Source organism: Apaloderma vittatum, unplaced genomic scaffold, assembly GCF_000703405.1.
Source record: "Apaloderma vittatum isolate BGI_N311 unplaced genomic scaffold, ASM70340v1 scaffold22842, whole genome shotgun sequence".
NCBI lineage: Eukaryota > Metazoa > Chordata > Aves > Trogoniformes > Trogonidae > Apaloderma > Apaloderma vittatum.
Genome location: NW_009703397.1, coordinates 1 through 17,466, shown reverse-complemented (window position 1 = coordinate 17,466; position 17,466 = coordinate 1). Strand labels below are relative to the sequence as shown.

General features: G+C 38.6%; 1 protein-coding gene across 1 annotated transcript in view; it reads right to left on the bottom strand.

Annotated features, from left to right (window-relative positions):
- LOC104270303 (probable phospholipid-transporting ATPase IA) overlaps positions 1-8,589 on the bottom strand; it is a 15,428-nt gene extending 6,839 nt beyond the window's left edge. Inside the window, exons 1-4 of the mRNA XM_009864622.1 lie at positions 8,553-8,589; positions 5,764-5,878; positions 3,904-4,003; positions 1,351-1,449 (exon numbers count right to left, since the gene is read on the bottom strand). Of these exons, the coding sequence (XP_009862924.1) occupies positions 1,351-1,449; positions 3,904-4,003; positions 5,764-5,878; positions 8,553-8,589 (351 nt within the window). The remainder of the gene's footprint in view (positions 1-1,350; positions 1,450-3,903; positions 4,004-5,763; positions 5,879-8,552) is intronic.
- Positions 8,590-17,466: the final 8,877 nt, after the last annotated feature.

Here is a 17,466-nt window from a genome sequence, read left to right as displayed (position 1 = left end):
TTTCCCTACCCACAAAACAGAAGAAATCAGCATGGACACTTCCAAGTCATGACAACGTCCCACCTCTTGTAAGTTTTCATTCAATGCAAGAAGAAAGCCAAAGAACCACTACCACAAATGCTGACTGGAGAGCACCAAAGAAGGTTTCACATGCGTGGGGGCGCCCACCTAAAAATGACAGGAGTTCCGTGGCTGTTCCTTGCCATCAGGCATCAGCAGATCATACTTAGCACCAAGACATGAAAGACTAAACAGTAACTTGCACTGGTCTAGAGAAATAGAAAAATTTGAAAGAAAGCCTATTCCCTCCTTTGCTGTCTACAAATCCACGCAAAATCACAACAGTGAAGCCAAGGATTTTATGCACGTGACTTCAGAAATAGATTCATCAGATGCATGCACCTGGATTTGGCAATGGGGAAAATCCATTTTAAAAGTGGCCCATTAGCAACCTGTACTCATACTAAAAGTATCGCATTGTAACTCCAGTAACAAGTTAAAAGACACTTTCTAGAAAGGTCCAGGACTTTAGTCCTAAAACAAAAATCTATCCAGTTTCAGGTATGGAGAAGAAATTAAGATACTTGAGACTATGTAGCCTCCTCATTCCTCAACTCTTGAGTTCTTGAGGGCTTATCTGATTTTTTTAAAGGCATCTCAAATAAAAGTGTAAAAATAATAAGATTCCTGTGAAGATTTTTTTTAATCCTATCTTCTTCATGGACTGGAATAAAGCCAGAAGTTCTTACAATTTTTCTATCAAGTGTTAGTCTAGTATGTCATTCATGGTTGGAACTTGAAAATCTTGAACTTGAAATCCAGCTCACAAGTGTAATTAGTGAGAGTAAAGGACTCAGCTCTTGTGGGAAGAAAAACAATATTTTTCTACCCAAATAAATATTTACAGGTTATTTGGTTTTAAAATAGATTCCACCCGAGATGAACTCAATAGCTTCCAAACCTTTTTTAGCAGAGCCCACGTCTGAGAAAACTGGGAATATTCTGGACTGGACTGGGTGCTGTGTAGTCTTTTGTTCAAATTCACCCTTTAAAAACATGCCTGTACTTCATTAATGAGAAGCATTTGACTAGGAAAAAAAAACCTATATAAACAAACATAACATTGCTGTTTTACCATGCTATTGTCACTTCTATATACAGTAAACAACCTGTCAAATCATAACACCACATTCTAAAGATTTCATCATTCAAAGAAGCTAGTTATAGAAACTTTCAAAAGCATCCATAAGGCAAGGATGGTTCAACACAGAATTATTCAACAATATTTTTATATTAAAACTTTTGAAAAATTTGAAAACTATTTACAAAAAAGTACTACTAAGTACTTACAATATCCTCTATTATCTCCTTCACTGCAGCTACAGCTAAAATAAATAAGAGAGGGACCAGTGTTGTGTAACGGCCTGTTGGTGATACATCTGGTATTTGCTAGGAAAAAAGAAAAAAAAATTATTTACATTGCTTGTCAAAATATTTTTAATAAAAGAAGTAGTACTTTCTGTGCTAATAAATACCAGGCAACTGCATTCACTCTTTAGACATGGTGCTGATTATTTCTGAGAGTGTTATGGTTTTCAATTCAAAAGAAGCTGATACAATAAAACAACATTTGCATTTTAAATAGCATATCATTCAGTGGAGTTACTTTCAGAGGTTTTACAGCCTGGAGAATACTTACCTTCCCCTTCTATGTTTCAAATCAAACTAAAATACATATAAAATACAATTAATTTTTTCAGCTTAGATTTTTCTTGGAGTGGACACAATTCCAAGGCACTTTTACCACGTTAGAGTTTTAATCTCTAAGAGATATTTTTATCATACTAGTTTTTGATTAATAAATTTCAAATACTGCTTTCTGCCAGACTGTTTTTAAGATCCCAAGTTTTGCTAAGCAGGTTTGGGCACAGAGGATGCAAGCAAACCTGCATGTAAAGTAAATGCTGAGGAGATGCAGCTACTTATGTGATATACATGGATGTATAATCCATAATTATCGTTATATTGACTAGAGTTGTTAATGGCAACACTGATAGGTGAGAGGATTGCTGCCTGAATAGACTTAGAAAAGGCAATGCAGCACATATGACTACAATGAAATCTTTGCAAGAAAACAGTACACTGGTAAGTGGTGCCTCAATGTGATGGGCCAACACCCTCAATTTATTATGAAACACTTTGAAAACCAGCTGATTTTATTTATGAATTTATTTTTGCTACCATCGCATTGTGCATCTGAAAGAAAACTGGATATTATTTGTATGCATGGCATGTTTCTTGGAGTAAGATAAATACAGAGCCATTTCCCAGGTTACTCAGGACCGTGTTTTTCAAGCAACTACACATAAAATAGGATGAAAGTTACTGTTGGGCAAGTGCCTATGTGTTGGCTACAAGAGAAAGGGATGTATTGCTTCTCCAGCTATTCCTCCCTGCATGTATGCTCAAGCTCCCCCATTCCAATTACATATTATTTTGCAGGCAAAATATGAAAGCAAAAGAGGCACTAGGCTGTACCCTGGTTCCATTACCACATACTTCCTTTTCCCGCCACTGCGGTCTCACTGACAGCCTGACAAGAGACGGTGGACTTTTAAGTCTTAACATTTCACTTCCTAACACCCCAAACACCTACCTGCTAGCCTCTCACCCAGCTTTGCCAAGCCTCAAACAGCTTCTGAAACCTCACACTCTGCGTCTCTAGCTTGGCACACAGTGGCAACACAGGAAATGCTGGTGGACCACTGGATTAGCCCGAGACACCAGAAGGGACCAAAAACCTGTTTCTTTAAAAGCTGCAGGTTTGCAGGCAGACAATCTAATGAAACTTAGAACTTCAGATCTTTTACCCCTAGAACACTGTATAAAAGCTACCTGTGCAGATACATCCTAAGAAACTGCTCCAAGCACTTATAGTGGAAGCAGAGAAACCTGAGTAAGTACAGAGGAATCAACATTCACTTTCTGAAACATCTGAAGTGAGGGAGGAAAAAGTACACATGCTAATATATGTGCCATTATTTTAGTAATTTTAGTTTGGTATGTCAATTTTTTAACACAATGCTCTCTACAACAGACAGTATGTTTTCAGGCAAATGTGATAAAGAATACAGAACTAGCCAATGGTAATTATCACTGCACCTGCCCACCATCATAGGCTATTGCATTCATAGAACCATACACAAAAAACTGCCACCTGCTTTATCAACTTGAGCTCCAGCAAAACTAAAATATTCTGATATATCTGCAAAGTGTTATGTACTTCTTCACAAAAGTCTCAGTAGGCTGGGTCAGGTATAACCCTTTACAAACACACTGAATGAAGCTACAGTGGTGGTATAGAAAATGCTATATGTTTTTTTCCTAACCAGCATGGTTAACTAGCTCAGACATACAAAACGGCTACTGTAGTACTGAACTCCCCTGCTGGTTTTTTTTCATCTTCAATCCTTATCAGCTACACTCCAGGAATAAACAATCACTTCTCAGCTGCAACTCTACCCCTCAAAACAAACTACAGGATTAATGTTCATAAAGTTCATAAAATGCCAGCCACAGGTAACATTTTTCTGTCTATGCCAGATACTTAAAAATGAGTTTTTCCTGCCACAATGGTCTATTCCACCTGACAGTACTTCAGCTATTCTTAACCTGTTTTACAGAAAAACATGTATGTATTGTGTTATCTCCAAGGAATAGAGAAACATCACAAAACCAAACATTTATTAAAGGTACATTCATACAATTTTGCTACTCTGTGAGGCAAACATGCTCAAAAAGAAGAGTCATCAACCTCACTATCTCTGCAAAACACTGTCTACAGTATAAACACTCTCTCAATAAGTGTCAAACATTTTTCAGGTATTTTACTGTTGCTCTTACCTGAAGTAATGCAATAAAAAGAAAAAATGCATTAGCAGCTCTTCTGAACTGGGAATAAAGGAATCTTGGCAGGAATGTGATTATGTTGTACTTTGCAGTGCTGAGAGAAAGAGACAAAAACACACGTATTACAGTACGAAAAATTCTTCAGATGTATTCCTTCCCTCTCAGTTATATAAGCTTTCAAATAAAACTGAACCTTCTGCGATTTCTGTGCTAGCAAACAGACTTGCTTTGGCTAAAAGAGATATTGAAGGACTTCTATAGAGCCAATCCTGCCGGTGTCCATGAACTGGCTAACCGCGGGAAGTGCCTGACACTGGTGGGAGACTGTCTCCACTTGTTGAGGCAAGAAGTTCCCTCTGTGGGAAGCAATCAAGCACTGCTGCCACTCAGTTACAGGCAATAGGGAGAGGAAAAAATACAGATAAGGTAGCAGTCAGGTGATGGCAGCACTGCTGAGGGAGCGGGTAGGGCAGCTGTCCCACCCTGCAAGCCATGGTGTGCTCTGGGAGGGTAACGCTGCACAACGGCTCCATTTCAGACCATATTCTTGAGGAAAGAGGGATAAAAAGCATAACAAGAAGGGTGCTAAATCCGGACTGAGAAGCTGCAGAACTTCTGTGCTGCATATGAGTTTTCACAATTCAGTGCAATAAAACCCAACAAGACCAAATGAATTTAAATTTAAGAGAAGATTAAAAATTATAGAATTCCATTAAAAGATAAAAAACTTGACAAATATTGGATATTAAGTGTAGCTTTGCTAGGCTGGAAGAACAGAGTACAGCTTATCCTTGTGTAATGATCTCTGCTAAGCCATCATCATGAAGTGTTTGAACTCTCTGCTCTTTGTTAGTCTCACATTTAAGAACAGACTGATACCATCTAAAGTCCTAAAACAGCAACAGTGAAAATAATCATGCAAAAAACTTAGAAGCCAAAGATTTGGAAGAATATTTTAACTCCTTTTAAAGTTAGTAATATTTAATTTAACTTTGCACAAACCAGTCAATTTAAAGGTGGAACGAATATAGCCTGTCAAGAAACAAAGGGAAAGACAGAAAAGGCAAGCCGCATGTTCAAATGAAAAGCATCATAAAGTACTTCAAGTCCATGACAAACCCCATCAAGCCCACGGAAAAAAACCATCACGTTATTCTCAATATTTATAAAATTTCTGCATATACCAAAGGCACCTTCAGAAAAACCCACGTGCTTGGGACAGGGATATCTTCGCTGTTCATTTACTTTGAAATTTAACAACAGAACGGAGGATGTTTTCATATCTAAACATACATTATTTATGAGTATTCAGTGTATTACTTAAAATTCAATAAAAACTAACCAAAAAATCGTACTGCAAAGTATCAGTACGAGTCTTAAAGTCCGAACTCAAAATTCAAAACCAGTTTCATAAGCAGCCACAGCATCTTTGTAGCTGGTTGCCTGAACAGACAAAATTTCCAAAACATAACCAATTCCATGCTCAAGAGAAGTATGTCTACACTACCATCCAGTTACCAGAAGTAAGTTGAAAGATTAAAGATAAACTGAACTTCAGCTGAACTGAAAGCTGAAGAACAAATCCATACTCCAGGGATATGCTGATGGTGCAGCTGTAAAAGCAACCCTTTTCTCATCCAGACCTTTCTCATCCCATTCTTAAAAATTCAGATCAGACTTATAGACACAACAGCTCTGCTGCTCTCCTTGGTCTGCTTCCCCCTCCAGAGTCTGAAACTAACTAGCAGTCAGAGGAAATAGCATTAGTGAAATAAACAGAGTCTTTCCCTCATTTTTGCTATGCCACATACGTTTTGAAATTCTGTATGTATTGACAAAAACACTGGTTAATACCTGACATGATTATTGCAGAATTTGGTTAGCTGGGGCTGATTGATGAATATAGTTCTCAGTTCCTCTTGATCAGCTAGAGAAGTTTTCTCTGAAACATCATCTGTCTTCTCATAGCCTGTAAAAACACAGTATGATTTGCCATATAAATAGATTTATATATACAAGATTCAAGGCTCTTCTTGACAAAAAAAGACATCTATTGTGAATGTCAACTCAACGCATTTGCATTTCTCATAGTAACAAGTAATGTTCATTTAAAAATGGTGTCAGCCTTTCAAATAATTTTAATTAGATATGAAGATAAAAGGTATATAGTCAATATGCTTTATATAGACGATAACAACTGTAAAATCTGCTGAATTCATGATTACACTTATATAGGTTGTGCCACTTCATGGCAACATGAACTATCGCCAGTTGATGTATCCGAATCCAGAAGTGGGCATAGAAACAAAACCAATAGCAAGTTAATTTTTCCATCTCTCACAGCTGAATGATCTTGAGTTAAAAACCTACAAAATTCTGGTAATTACTTTCGGTGCATATTTTAAAAGAAAGACATCAAGAGAAATACAGCAACAGTAACATAAGAAAGTACAAAGTTCGAAAACATATCAGTAATACTAATTATTAGGTGCAACATGTAAAGAAAAATAGTTATCTGACAAGTAAGCATTACAAACTCAGAAGATCTCTATATCATACAGAGATCATTCTGCAGATCAGTTTCAAGTTTTGCACATAAAATTTAACATTAGTGACTGCCAAATTTACAATAAAGTCAAATATTTAAAGGGACAGTTCCTATAAAATTAATGCAATTAATTTGTCACTACTTAGTGTAATTTCCTGCACCATATCTGCCCAATATGCACACCTTCCCCTCTGTGCTTCTTTTAAACTAGTGTTACACACGTGCTCAGCCTATAGCAGCGTAGTAATTGTTATGCCAAGGGACATGGTTTAGTGGTGTTGACAGGGCTAGGGCAAAGGTTGGACTCGATGATCTTGAAGGTCTCTTCCAACTGAAACTGTTCTATGATTCTAATTAGGAGTTTAAAAAAGAATAATTAAGTAGGTAAACTTCTTATAAAAACTTTGAGAAAATGTAACCATTAAACTCAACAGGAGGTTGTTTGATGAAATTAAATACAGAAAGCATGTGTCTAGTACAGCTATCTTAAATCAAAATGACTAACTCTATTTGTTTGTAAAAAACACCCACTCTGAGAAATATTCACAGAAAAGTCATCATCACAATGAAAACCAAGTAAACACAGGGAACTAACGTAAGCAAACACAGAAACCTAACAGAAGCTATCCTGCAATAAGATCTGCCATATTCCTCCATGTGAAGCCTGGATAATGAGGAGAGGCCTCTGTGCTCAAAAACCCCCTAAGACTGGCCTTGCTATCTCTAGTGCAATCCAGGGGTGTGGAGGCTCGCCTGGCTATCACAGCATGCAGCTGAGGAGGAGGTCCTGTGCAGGCAGGACAGCCCCGCTTTTGGTCAGCAGAGACAAGAAGATAACAGGAGTCAGTGCAGTTCTTTGTTTCTTAGAAAAGGCTACCATATATGCAGACTAATATTTGCCTCATTACTTACAAAATGCATGTTAAAGTTGTCACCTCTGCATCTGCTAATGAAGATTACAGAGATCATGCTAAATACGTATGACTATAGCACTCATCTCTCCAACCAAATCATACTACACATCACCTGGAGGGGGAAAAACCTCATAATTTTGGGGATAAAAAGATGGAGAAAATTATTGTTAAATTGGGAGAAAAGAAATTGAACACCTGATGGACCAGTCAACAGGCAGCATTCTCTTCTTCCACCCCGAGCAGGGACGCCTCTCTGGGTAGCGTCAAACCTTTCACCCTCTGGTGAATGTTACCCCCGGGTTGTTGTCATTAAAATTTCTGCTAGCAATATTAACCTTAATTAGTAGTGCCATTGAATTTATCAATGGCAATCTCGAATCGGTTCTGCTGCTCTCAAAGTAACTAATGTTGATTTTTGTGAATATGATCAGTACGAGTCCTTTGCCGAAACTCTGAGAGAAAGTCTTTCGCCAGGAAGACGACAAACGGATCAGTCCTGGGACTCTGACAGACAAATACTGAAACTACATTCCTGTTAACGTGACACTCCAGTCCTCAGGCGTGCCCCCAGACCACCATGACCTTTCAAAGATAACCGAGAGCGGCCAAACAGTGAGACCCGCCAGTTGCCTCTGCACTCAGGAAGGCATCTGATTAGATCCCATGGACTCAGGTATTCCCATTTTGTTTAAGTGTTCTCTAATCTGGTCTTTCTTGCTCCAGACTTTCCCACTGATATCAGGAACCTGTGATTCCTGATGGCTCATCTTATCAGCAGAAGCCTCTAAGTACTGCAGGCGCTTCTATGTCTGCAGGTTCCCTGCTCCATTCAGTATCAGGCCCCCATTTTTCACACTAATCTTCCTGCTGTTACATCTGAAGGAGAACAAGAAGTGTTTCTACAAATCCTTCACCAGATTAAACCCCAGGTGAGCTTTAGCTTTGCTATCCCCATCCCTCTACACTCCTCTCCAGTCATCTGTCCTCACTTCCAGCTCTTGTACATTCCCTTTTCACACTGCAGTTTTGCCAAGGGTTCCTTGTTCATCCATGCAGCTCTGCTGCTACCTTTGTTTGGCTCCCTGCTCACCGAGCTGGACCCATCTTGAGCTGGGAGGTGGTGATTCTTGGAAAGCAAGGCCACTAAGCATTTTTTAGTTAGCGGGATGCCGTTCCCTTACCTGCTACAAGTTTTCTGCATGACACTAGCCAGATCATTCTCCGGAAGTGCCACAGGCTGTGCAGGCTTAACTGAAAACGACATTACTAGACTTACAGACAGTCTCAGCATGTGCCTCCACTACTCAGCAAGAGCTGAGCTTTGCGTATACTCTTCTATAAACTATGAGGAATCTTGTACTGACCTGCATCATAACTTTCATCTGTAGAGGGGAATATAAATGTATTCGTCTCTCTCAAGACTTTTCACTAATGTTTTGTCAGTCACTCAGCCATTACAACAATGACCAACAGACTAAAGCAGTCTGTTCAGGCTGGAGCTTGTGAACACAGGTACGGCATAAATCAATCACCAAAAAGTTTTAAAACAGTAATAATAATATGTGTGTGCAAAGCTGCTTGCTAAATAACTACTCTTCGCTCTGTATGCCAGATGAGAAAGAAAACATAGAAAAAACTTATGTTAGAATGCAACTGAATTCATCATAAGGTATATGCACGTCAAGGATAATTAAGGCTGTACATGAAAACTTGAAGCTTATTTCTCGCATGTTCTATAAATCCTTACAAACAAGTTATGCAAAATCCAAGCTATCCTCTAGTCCACTGCCCACTACACAGCCCCTTACCCATTATATTGAGAACATATATTTCAGACACTACCTTACATGGTCAAGTCCGCACACATTGTGCAAAAACTCAGCAGAAACTTGTAACTCCATGCCAGCATTGACACATTCCATTACTACACAGGAAACCCCCACAAATGCATTAATCCACTGCAACTTCTTTACTTCCTTCCTTCCAACTGCCCCAAAGAAAGGCTCACATCCAGCACACCTCTATTCAAACTTCAGTGCATATGTATCTCAAGATGATTCGCCACAGGAAGGACAGCCAGCCTACCAAACTGGGCCCACATGAACAAGTGTTCACACAATACTCCTCAACTCAGGAAACCACACAGGCACATGGCGTAGACTACTCATGCCTCTTGTCATTATCACTCATTGGAGTAACAACCATCGCACAACCGGCTATGCCCAGCCACCAGCATGCAAGTCCTATAACACAACTGGCTACAGGCACATCTTCAAGATAACTCAGTTTTCAGCCAAGCTGCAGGTGCACATCCAGCTGCATGTTTACACCTGCCTGAGCACAAATCTATCACACAGTGAGTGCATCTTCATTCTGGGTATAGGACATTTGCTCTTTTGTTGTTTGATGAAGGAGCAAACATGAAATATGGCTCCTGTGAGAGCACTTAGATGGAAAAGTGGGGAACTATAATGACAAAATACCAACTCAGCCTAACCAAGTTCAGGAAGTAAGGAAAGAGTTTGCATATTTGTAGAATGTATTACTTTAATTTTAAAGCATTCATTTTAAAACTTACACCAGTATAAGCCTTGTATACTGACAGTGATAGAGCTAAAACAAATGTCAGCAGGCCTTAAACACTATATATTTCCCATTTGTTTAAAAAGACTGCCAAACTATAGACATTTATTTTCATACTTCCGTGTTATGGCACTTATTTATTCTCCTTTAAGCAAAATGACAGCAAAAAGGTGATGAGGATCTTCATAAACAATCACTGCCTCACTTCCTACTACCTTGAGATCACCTGAAAAAAATCCATCTTGGGAGTTAAGTTCTGAGAATCCCATGCAGCCCTCTGTACTCTGTAGCTTCAGTAGAACCAGCTCTCATGCTCCAGGTGCATTATTATACCCCAAAAGCTTTAAAGGGTATACATGTCCCATCACCTCCCTGACTAAGCTAGAATACATTCACTTCATAAAGTTTAGTATCAATGAGATACAATTTTTCTTCTGTATTTGTGTTTGTCTATACGTGTACACACATATAATTATCTAAGAGCTTATACATTACTGAAGTTACTATGTTATCTCAAACAGTAAATATGCTTAATTTAAATTATTAAATTTTTTTCCAAGCAATAAAAGACATAAGATGTTCCTTGAAATGCTCCATTTTCATACATGATTATCAACAGGAACGTTAAAAAAAAAAAAAAAAAGAGACAGAAATCTAATTCAGCATTTAATAGAGAGCTTCTACCTATCACCCCCTAATACTGCCACTTCTTTAAATATTCATATATCACCCTTTGCAACAACGCTCTCGCATCCTGCTTGCATTACTGACCCAAGAACTTCAGTCAAGAGTCAGCCCACCTGAGTTTCAGCTCCTCTGCAGCTATGCTAGTTAGCTAGCAGATGTTCAATGCCTGGCCAGAAATGGGACACACCCCTGCCAGGTAGCTGCTGATTCTCAGGACTGCCTGAAGTCAAAGAGAACTTTTTGCTGCACAGGTGCAAAGGAAGCCAAAGCTCAGGCTTTGCCTTCTGGGCTCTCAGCATGCCAAATGTCTTCAAGGGACACTACCACCTTGGCCACTGTGCTGGGCAAACCTACCCTACAACAGCTTCTTTTGTTTTTAAAGTCTATATATTATACTTTGCAAGTGAAATTTTCCAGTAATTTGTCAGATATATGACCATACATTCACAGGTATCACTTGGAATGTGACTAGGAGCTTCCTCATATGATGTATTCGCTAGAATTGCAACTATGGCATTCCCAGGGTTTGTTTGTATTCCGCATCTTCAGAAAACTAACATAAAGCATTTGTAATTTCTGCTATGTCTCACCCACGCTCATCTAGCATCAACATATTAAATCATCAAAAGCTTAATTTAATTATATTCTTTCAAATATAACCTGCAAGGAAATCTTCAATTTGTTTTATTTACAGAAGGTGAGTAGAGAATTTGGCAAACTCTGGCTGGTACTCAAATGGTCCAAATTAGTATCAGGAACTAAAAAGGGATATGCTTTTTAACAAAGAAGTAAGTTAAATGCTGTGGTAGTTTCTATGTTCATTTGAAATGCTCACCAATCTACAGCCAAGAGGACAGAAACAAAGACTGCAGAGTAGTTGCCCTGTTAGAATCCCTGACGAGAATCTGGCACCTTACAGGAAATCACGTCTAGGACGTAACATTTCAACTATGCATTTTCAAATATCAAGTAGAACATCTATCAAGCTACTTTTAAAAATCTAACTGCATTACATCATCCCTTGACTTCTAAGAGTTACCCTTCTATAAAATTTTGAAAAGTAAAACTGTAAGCTAGAGTTTTCCTAGTGACTAACCTAAGAAAAGTTATCACAAATCAGTGCAGGAGGTCTACATAAAAGTGCTACAATTCTTCCTCCAGAAGAGTTTGGCATCAAACCAGTGTGTATGAACTCAGCCTATTAATCAAATAAGCAGAGGCCAGCTTGCCACAAAAATACTGCCTACAAGTAATTACAGGAACAATATAAGTATACTTAAATAATATAAGTACACTTAAACAGTATAAGTATACTTAAAAATTGAAGGGAAATTTCACCAGATCCTATCCTGGTGCAAGTAGCTACATTTTTGGTGAAGGTGTGTTTGAAAAGACGCATTTAACACACAATGGTGTGTTAAATTAAAAATTAAAAAGAATCGGTTGCCCTTTTGTAATCCATCAGAAGCTTTCAGGACAGCAGAAGAATGTTGATCCAAGCATCCATAAGGTTGACAAAGCCAAAAATATAAAAACCTGAAGTACAGAATCCCGACAGAAATAAAAAACCCACGACACATGCACAGACAATAGCAAAACAACAGCTGTTAAAAAATGTGATTGCAAAAAATAGTGTGAAGAATGTAAGAACTTAAGATGAAGCACTCATTCTACACATCTTAAAAACTAAAAAATAGGTGTAATTATTGCTGCGTTACAAGTCCATCTAATTCACTTCTTGTTTGTTCATCACACTAAGCTATCTTAAAAGCATTACTCCAGGGCATAAAATTAAAAGTAGCATTACTCTTTTTGCCCTAAAGGCCACACTAATTTAAGGTCACAGTAAATTCTGAAGTACCTCTTAGTAATAATTTTGAAGTCTCATATCTAGCAAGACTAAAAGAGCGATTACCACATTTCAGACAGATACTGTGATGTTGTACTATTAAGAGCTGCAATGAAGAACAATATATTCTAAGCCTTTTCTTCCTCTGCTGTGGCTTGCAACATTGCTGATACTGAATCAGAGTTGAGCTGATATTTGACCACAGATGAATTATCAAATACATTCTATGACAAACATTTTCACACGCTCTCACCATCAGAAACGTGTCTGAATTAAAAACTGTAACACTAGTATTCTGGCAATTTATTATGCAGAAATGGCAAATTTCAAAACTAATTTCCTCTTAATATTCAGAATCACACTTTCTGACAATATATTTCAATTATTTTATTATTTTATGTGACTACAGGACCAAAACTAATAAAAATGTGCCTCAGTATCAGAGGAATTACCCTAATCAAAAAGTTTGTTTACAAAGCTGTGGCGTGAACTAGAATGACTGTAGATAATATTTTGTTCTCCATACTGAAAGTTATTTGCTAGCAGAACACAGAGTTTGGAAGTCACAGAAGCACAGAAGAACACAAATTTCACTCAAAGTCACCCAATCTAAACAATTCTATGATTCCATAATAAATAACTGAAATTTTGGTTCAGGATTTTCTTTAATTCGTTCAAAATTAAAGAATGGATGGAAAATATATGTAAGAGTGTGAAAAGGCAAGAAAAAACTGGAAACAGAATTACTATGAGTTCTGAGAACATATCTGAGATTAGGTACTTACTTCCTAGGGTACAAGTTGTACCTGAAACAAAATTCATATCTAAACGTGTATCTTGCATAAATTCCTGTTTTCACTTTTGCCACTAAAAATAACATCTGCAACAGGAACAAAGTCCAAATAAATAAATAACTGATGAAACAAACAAAAAAGGCCACCAACCAACTTGAGCTTTCTCCAAAAAGACCCAATGAAGACCGTATTTTGCTTCCAAGAATAAAAACTGGAAGAAGAAACCATTCCAACATAGTATTTGCAGGGACTCTTCTTAAACCTGTTTTGGTAATAAAGTTTATAGATTAGTAAAAACGACAATAAATTCTAAAAAGTAAGCACTGTCCAAATGTTTTTCCTCATGGCCATTTTTTCCTTTATATAAGGTAGTTTTAACAGTTTCAGTTTTCATTCCTTAAAACAGCCTCATTTTCAGTACAAGAAATACAGATAGACTGTAATATGGAAAGAAAGGGAGGGAAAGAAAATCCTCACATAAACTATTGGAAGGATTTTAATTTACTTCACTTAATCATTGATTTCTTTTTTTTTTTTTTTTTAAATTTCAAAGCACAGCACTCAAAAGCTTTGAAAGCTGGCGCTGTAGCAAAGAACCTCTTACATGGGCAAGTCTAACTCATGTTCCCGGAGAACGCAGCACAGTTTGAAGAGGGTATCATCATGAAAAACAAGGTGCCTTCAGAGATAATTTACCATAATTCTGTGATTTCAATGACAGAATGGGAACTAGGAACTTGACTCATCAGCCTGTCCTTTTACAGAGTCAGAGCACAGAAGGGAACTGGAATGACCTGCTTGGACCTGCTGGTACCGCTGAGATGGCCAAGGCCTGTGCTAGAACCAGACAAAGTGAAGCACTGGGATCTCAACACAGATTGCAAAACAGACTGGGCAGAAAACAACAAAACAGGCATGAGTGACTACAATGAGCACTACATTTGGTAAAATACTGTATAATTCTATAATCCATGAGGAGGAACACCTAGAGATCCAGAAACAGATGGTCTCCTTCTGAAGACAATCTGATGACTACCACAGAATTTCAAAACACTTTCCCTCTTTCACGTGAAAGTCATCTCATCTTGCACGAGTTCAGCCTCACCTAGTTTTCATACATGTGTTTACCTCCACTAACACGAAGACCTAGTTCTTATCACTTTTGTTGGTAGAGAGAGCACCATGGCACCTCAAATTCTACCTCTTCTTGACAACCTAGTATCATTTACTAAACGGAGAAAAAGCATTAATGTTTCAATCTTCAGAGAACCCTAAAAGAATTGCCAACCACAGTTCTACTCTCCCTGAGTCTATCAAAAGAAATAAAATGCTTTGAATGATTCCATTTCATAGTACTTAATAGATCATATATTAACTGTGCAGCTATATATATCTAAAATAACCACGGTTAATCGCTGTGTTTAATAAAGCTAGATGTAGGCTACACTACTCAAAGATTCACCACGTGTTTTGCAACTGCAGAATACATGACACCAATGTTATTTCCACAACATCAGATGTCTGAAGCCCAGGTACAATTGTGAATTAAGGTTACTTGTGGTGAAAGCATCTGTAGCCATCTCCTAAATTTGTTTAGGAGGGTCAGGTCTTCCACGCCTTGACCAAGGTTTTACCGATACACATACCACTTCAGAACTGTAGCATTTTCTAGGCTTACGGTGAACTGCAGGTGTTCTTTGCAACAGGGATAACAGGCGCAAAAAACTATTAAAAAAGTTACAAGCGTGCCTGGTTATCTTTCATCAGCCATGAAGAGCACAAGTACCTGCGGAGGTTTGCAAGAATGCTAGAAAAATTGTAGCTCCTTTTTTAACCAAATTCTTTTCTCCATACAGGTAACGTGTTGTCTTACAGGCTTTAAAACATCTACAATTTTTATTTTGTAAGAATTTACAGACTCTAACATAAATTCTTCTGTGCAACTGTCAACCAATTCTTGGGAATGATACATGTGCACATTGCTCTGACAGTTCCAACTCAGTTTATTTCATCTGAGCACAACAGTTGATTTTCTCTATTAACAGTATTACTATCTCTTCATGTCACAGAGCTTCATTCTGAGATGATGTCAAGACAGTCCAGGCTGATAAGGTAGCTCATCATCCATGAAAAAGGTCTCTGAAGCGGAAATTAGTTGCTTCAGTGGCAGGAGAGAAAAATGAGACTTTAATCCCAAAGATACAACACAAAAATTCTAGAATAAGGCAAGTAATATTAAGCTTGGCTATCAGATCCCCACAAGCCTTCAGCTACTCTAAGGAACAGGCCATGCCATACCAGCACTCATGGAAGATGCTCTTTGTGATTACAGGATTACCAGCAACTTCCACAGAACACAGAGGGACCCCGCCAGTAAAAGCTCTGCACTGTAGGCAACAATTTGGTGAAGGTCTCCGCAGGCAGCCTTGTTATCGCTTTGCCCCAGGCTTATCTAAGAGACTCCTGCAAGGGTAAGAGCTAAAGTTTTACAGTTCCTTTATGTCACTATCAAACACTAGGGATGAGACCCACATTGCAGATCGCTGGACTTCTTTTTTGAAGAAAGCAGTAACATTTACAAACAGCTTCTTAGAAATGCCAGCCACACAGTCCAGCTTGGAAGTCATTTATCTCAAAAAGGAAAAAGGAAGAGACTCATTGACATTGGTTTCCTTGTGAATGAAGTGAGTATAAATAAACAGAACTGAAAATAAATAAAATTAACTACTGTCACAATAATCTAAAATTAAGAAAATGGTAACAGTTTTAATATTACTCTTCTTGGACTAATCAAGTATAGCACGGGTCAATAACTCCACTGCCACGATGAAAAACTATCATCACGTCATTTTCTAAAAGTTAAGTTTCTTAAAAGAAGTTTCATACCCATTTTCGGTCAAAGTGTTTTTGACAAGCCTCTTAAACCCTATATTCATCCAATCCTGAAACTGTTCAGATAAACTCAACTTTTTTTTTAATCCCTTTTAGTGCATTGGCACATCTTACCTAGACATTCCCTAAACATAAATACCACATTTGTTCACTTAATAACTAAGATTCCTGTAATTAGGTCATTTTAAAGAGAGAATCACTCTTCCCAATTTATTTATGCCAAGCTTGAAGTGCAAAGCAACTGTCTGGAACAGGAGTTACTGAAGAAAAGAATTAAACTAGGCACTTAAATTTTGGACGTTTAACTAGTCCCATTATATGCATCTACTAATCACTGTAGGTATAGCAGCACAGCTGCTCTGGTTGTAAGTGCATTTCAAAAGTGTCCCTGTAAGGATGCATCTTCTTCCTTTCTTCTTAGAAAGATGAATTCTTCTATTTCTTGGCCAGCTAACATTTCCTAGGTAGAGGCAGAGCCAGACCTCCCACAAACCTACTTTTGGGGGAGGAAAGCATGCAAAATGGGAGAGACAAAAGAACAGCAAGATAAGAGCCTAATTCTAATCTATCTTTCTTCATACTCTTCCTAGCACAAATAATAAAAACATTTTTTAAAAAATCCTTTGTTTGAAAGGAGGAAGAAAAACACGAGCAGTAAGTTTCTTCCTCCCTATACAGCCAAACAAAGCCGAAAAATAATCATCCTGATGTAATGGTTTAAGAGCAAAAACTTTCAGAGGTGTAAGACCTGCATACCTGCCTCAGGAAAGCGCCCGTCACCCCAGTGGCACTGCTGTCACCTCCTACAGCAACTGACAAACACAAACGGTCCCAGCTGGCTGCTGCTCTGCTGCCAGCGACTTCAAATTTTACACTGGCACGCAGTAAACGTTATGTATCTTTACCTATAATATTTATAATGTCACTGCAATGATTCGCTTCAGAGATCAGCTCTTGAGCCGCTGCTACCCGCAGGCTGAGCAGGAAGAACCCCGAAGTCAGGCAAGAAACACCAAGGCGGGCTGAAGCTTTCAGGCACTTCCCCTCTTACCAGAAGCGCTTATTTCTGACGATCAGCGCGCACTCACATACTGCACGTAGAAGAGGGGTCCCTCCGTATGCCCAGGACGAACCCCCCAGGCCAGCAGCCACCGCTGCCTCTCTCCCCCTCGGCCGCTCGGGGGCCGCGCAGGAGAAAACAACCCCAAAGAGCGGCCACCGCGGACGCGCCAACAGCTGCGCGAGGGGCCGGGGCACGACACTGCCCGCCCCCGGCACACAACGGACGGC